The following is a 4,866-nucleotide window of genomic DNA, read 5'->3' on the forward strand; positions in this document are numbered from 1 at the left end:
GAATAGTGGGATTGACCGTCACATTATAACGCCCCCACGGCTGAAAGGGCGAGCATGTTTGGTGTGACAGGGATTCGAACCCGCGACCCTCAGATTGCGAGTCGAGTGCCTTAACCACCTGGCCATGCCAGGGCCCACAAACCAAAAGTACGAAAAATTTATTTTATAGTAAAACATAATTAACTTTCAAGTATTTTTTTTTCAGATTTGATAAACTGATAGATCTTTACAACTTACAATTAGGCGTCAAATTTGGTCTAAATATGAGCCACACGTGCAAAGTTATTCAACAAAAAACACTCAATTATGATCATACTTTTGTGCAAGCCTACGCAAAAAGTCACGAGAAGCTATCGTTCTGAAATTTTAACTACAGCTTCACCCAAGAGTAAAGGTAGACCGTTTTTATTTTCTTTGTAATTCGAATTAAAGACTGCTGATTTAGAGTGGCAAAACTATTGGGTGAAATGACGTGCAGATACACGAGTATTGGTTAGACCAAGCAAACTAGATTAGCAGTTTCTAGTTCAAGTTTTCAAAAGGATAATACGGGTGAACGGTTATTATTCATTATTCATTGCCAACTTTTCAGCACAAATTTGCTAAATTTTATGAAATCATCCCAATTAAAGAGCGTTTAGTGTCACGTGATATTAACTTAAGCAATTAGCGTAAATAATGATGCTTGATATGGCTATACCGAGTGCATCCGGGTAGTGACAAGAAACTATTAATCTAGATTCCATGGCGTTACTATAAAGAAAGTTATTAACACTGTTTTCGAGAGGAAAAAATACCACAATATGTTTTAAAGATTCTGGTTGGTTCTGTAAAGTATAGGTCTGGTCCGAATAATAGGGTTGCGATCCTATTTTGTTTTACCCACCATCATGCCCAAAGTTCAACAAAATACGTGTTGTATTTGATTAACGTATAAATAATACTCTTGTGTTTGTCTGTTCGGGACTTTTCTCGCAAATTTCTAGATCAAACGTTACAAATGTCATATCGATTGAAAGGCCTTTGTCCGAGGAGTTCAGATTGTATAATGACTTTTCCATTCACTTTACCTGTCTTTTACTTAGTCAGTGTCATAAATACAACGAGTATGGTACACGATGGCACAATATCGTTGTCATCACGTGACGACCTGTTGTTTTTTTATTTGCAAAGTAGTTCACACAACACTTAAACCGCATTTAGTTTCCTAAAAAAATACAATTACACTAAATACAAATGCTATGAGCTTTCTTCAGTTATTGAGGTTTACAATACGCAGTTCGTTCAAAGCCATATTCTTATCACTTTGTGAACATGTATTCAGACGTTTCTGCATACTCAGATAAGTTTAGCTTCATTATAACTTTATATTTACTGTACTTTGCGTAAATTTAAAGTCGGCTCGTTTTATAAACTGCTATAAACACCTTTTAGCTACTATTTTCTTTAGTACAGGTTTTATTCTTCTATTTTGTGAGTTTCTTTGTTTCAACTCGTAAAACCGTGTCATCCACTGAACTCTCATAACTGTTTCATAATCTGTACATAATTATAAATACCATTATTATACTTTATTGTTTACTGTATGTTTAGTTTTATGAAATAAAGTTAAGCCTACGTGAAATTGTTTATCTGACAGCGTAAATTTTTTAGCTCATAGAATGGCTCCGAGTTTGTAATTTTTTTTTTTTCGAGTACAAACTTTTAGCTCACAGTTCCGCCATCTCTTGATTGATTTGAGATCTAATTACAGTTTTGGAGTCGGGAGGTCAAACCCCTTTTGATTGATGTATTTGACAACCCTCAAGGTATCATAGATTAATTTACTCTAATCGTGCCTAAAAGAATTTCAATTTGAGGGTAGGCTGGTAGCGATTCTGATGAGTAATAAAATTAAATCGAATATACACTCGTCTCACACTTGGTATTGCTGGCGCATAATAATATAGCTAATAAAAAGGTCTCAGATTAATTTACTTTAATCTTGTCTAAAAGAATTTCAAGTGCAGCAGCTATTGAGAATTCCCTCGTTTTCAAATAGACCAGGATTTATAAACCTAACACACAATGTCTGCAAGAAAGCGTAGCTTAAACGGCGTGCGTGAAAATGATAGAATAAGGAAAATTCAAGTAATGGGCATGAAACTACCGCAAATGTTTTGCGGGTCGCGGCTAGTCTCAGAGAATTCTATTTTGAAGAACAAAAGGCTTTTGTTCCTTTTTAAAGAAGAGAATTCTCTTCAAAATTTCTTGAATTATTGAGAATTTATTTGGACATTTATAATCAATGCGTTATCTTATTTAAAAGGGCTTAGGGTGAATGCAATCACAGAATATTTTGCAAAGACATAAAACACGAAGTAATTCATGGTGACAACGAATCCACTTTAAGTATATATATATATATATATACATATATATTAGAGCCGGCAGATTTGGGCATTAAAAACCTTTATTTATAAACATAAAACAAGTAACAACGCTTAGCCTCCTCAGGTCATCATCAAGTTAAGAATGTATTCTTTGGAACTCTATCTACCCAGAGTTATAAAACATATCAAACTACTACCTAATCATTTACTTGCATTTGAGTGGTCAGTTTGACCACAATTCTATCAAAAGATATATTTATTAAAAAACAAGAAGTACTATAAATATATTTTTTTCCCCTTCTCTCACCTGATTGACCGACCTGCTGTTCATCAACCCAGTTCCAGTTCCTAGTACCTTCCTCTTTAGTTCCGCCTATCCAGTACAGCACACCCGACGAAAAAGCTTCGGTTGAAAGAATGAGAGAATTCACAAACAGCTTTTCTTCTGTAGAACTGAAGGAAGCTAGCTTAGCCCCAGACTCTACACAAATCTGTCGAGCAGTAACCCAAGTGACTTTTGGGTACGAGGCTACAAAGTAGCATTGATTGTTGAAAAGGTGAAATATTTCGCTGTCACATTGTTCTGCCGAAGACACGTTATCTAGAAAAGAAAACTTATACTTAGCCTAGATATACCTAGTTTTTAACATAGAGATACAGAGAAAATCAATTAAAGCCCCACAAAGAACAACTTTATAGAGGTTGCTGGACGGGAGAGTAAAACGAGACAAAACATTATTTTTTAAAGTACATGATAAATAGTGACAAGTATTGACTTTATCAAAAACTGTTCTATTTTCTATTTATACACTAGTTAAATGTAAGTGCAGTTAACACTCGTGATATTACTGTTGTAGTTTTGCTATCTAAAGCAGGGGTTCCCAAACTGGTGGTGCAGGAGAATGTTGTATAGCAAATACACAAAATACTATTAAGGTACTCGGTATCTATAAATCCACTCGATTTGGACCTCGTTAGGATGTGGAATGGTCTGGGGACCTTGTTCTGAGAAAGTTTGAGAACCCCTGATCTATAGTACAGCCATCTTGTAAATGAACTATTCAGAAAATATCTCAAACACATTACAAGTACTATTCTGGTTTCCATCAACTTTAGTCAGTTGATAGGGGAACTTTGTTTGATAAGGAACTGTTGTGCTACCATCATTGTTCAACCAACTGGTTACTGGCATTCAACACTGAATACGTTTAGTGCTTCCTAACTGGTTCTACGGGTTTGCTTGAAATGTTACGATTGTTAAGGTTTAACTTGTGTGTGTGTGTGTGTGTGTGTGTGTATACATTGGTTTGATATTGTAGCCTTGCTTAACTGATCTAGTTATTTTCGCCTTTTTATTTTTCTTGATTGTGAAAAATGTAAATACTTTATTGTTAATAAAATGTCTTTTTTATACCAGTAAGTTGATCTTCTTGATTAATCCGATGACAGAACAGGGAGAATAAAGACACAGCATAGTTAAGAGTAAATAATGAGAAGTTAAATAAACCAAAAACTTATAATTGAAAGGAGCTGGAAGTGTTATTCACAGTTTCTTTGACAACTTCGTGTCTACATTCAAATTAAAACACTTTTTTTCGTGTGAAAACAAATTACCATTATTATTGTTACCTTAGTATTTGACTAAACTAGATCTCCTACGTTGGGTATTGTTGGGATTACAGCCGAAAATATTGCCAAGAGCGAGGGTACCCAAATGAAGACTGGGTAACTATGGTTCCGATTCTACAACTTAATCCATGTTCTTTTGTTACCCAATGCCATCAAGTACAAGGGATACCGTCTTAGAAATTGTAAAGCCTCAATATAAACGCATCTTTATGAGCTAAGTTTGTGAGTATTTCGTGTCGGAAAGGGTTGTTATAAATCGTTCCAAAAAGCGACACATTTTCAGTGGCGTCACACAATCTACATAACGCCAAACAATGTCAAAATGTAGTTCTGAGATGTCATTCTACCGCGACTTTATATTGGCTATAGTTGTCATGTGACATATTGATTTATCTATTCAAAATCGTTTTAAGCTAACGTACTCAACCCACAGTATTCATGTTAATCAAGAACAATTTAAACACTAGAATGTGAAATTGTCACGTGTTCAGACAATTATTAAAGCTGTAGTTGAGGTTTTTCAGAGGATCTCCACCGTTATAGGTAATTCAACGTAAAAGTGCATTTGTTATTACCTTTGCATGAGTAACAGAGTTAAAAGGCTCTATTGTTTACAGCAAAGTTTATTGAGGGAAATGTATGTATAAAAACGTAAAAAATTACTACTTGGTGATAGTGATTTAGAACGAAACGTTACGACTGTCAAGAAAAACGACCAAGAATCGAACACTGGTTTTCTGCTAGTTGTGAGTGGTGCCATTATTTAGCTTCTTTCACCTTTAATTAATTTGTTGTAGGAAAATGATTGTAAGTTGTAACGAATTTGTTATTATATATTTATTTTAATATCAACGTTTGTTTAGAT

The 4,866-nt window shown here is 34.5% G+C and overlaps 1 protein-coding gene across 1 annotated transcript in view; it reads right to left on the reverse strand.

The window, feature by feature from the left end:
- Nucleotides 1-4,866, reverse strand: part of LOC111089719 — a 120,962-nt gene that overhangs the window by 29,150 nt on the left and 86,946 nt on the right. The window contains exon 12 of the mRNA XM_022402698.1: nucleotides 2,680-2,973. Within this exon, the coding sequence (XP_022258406.1) occupies nucleotides 2,680-2,973 (294 nt within the window). The remainder of the gene's footprint in view (nucleotides 1-2,679; nucleotides 2,974-4,866) is intronic.

Source organism: Limulus polyphemus, unplaced genomic scaffold, assembly GCF_000517525.1.
Source record: "Limulus polyphemus unplaced genomic scaffold, Limulus_polyphemus-2.1.2 Scaffold127, whole genome shotgun sequence".
In the NCBI taxonomy this organism is placed as follows: Eukaryota; Metazoa; Arthropoda; class Merostomata; order Xiphosura; family Limulidae; genus Limulus; species Limulus polyphemus.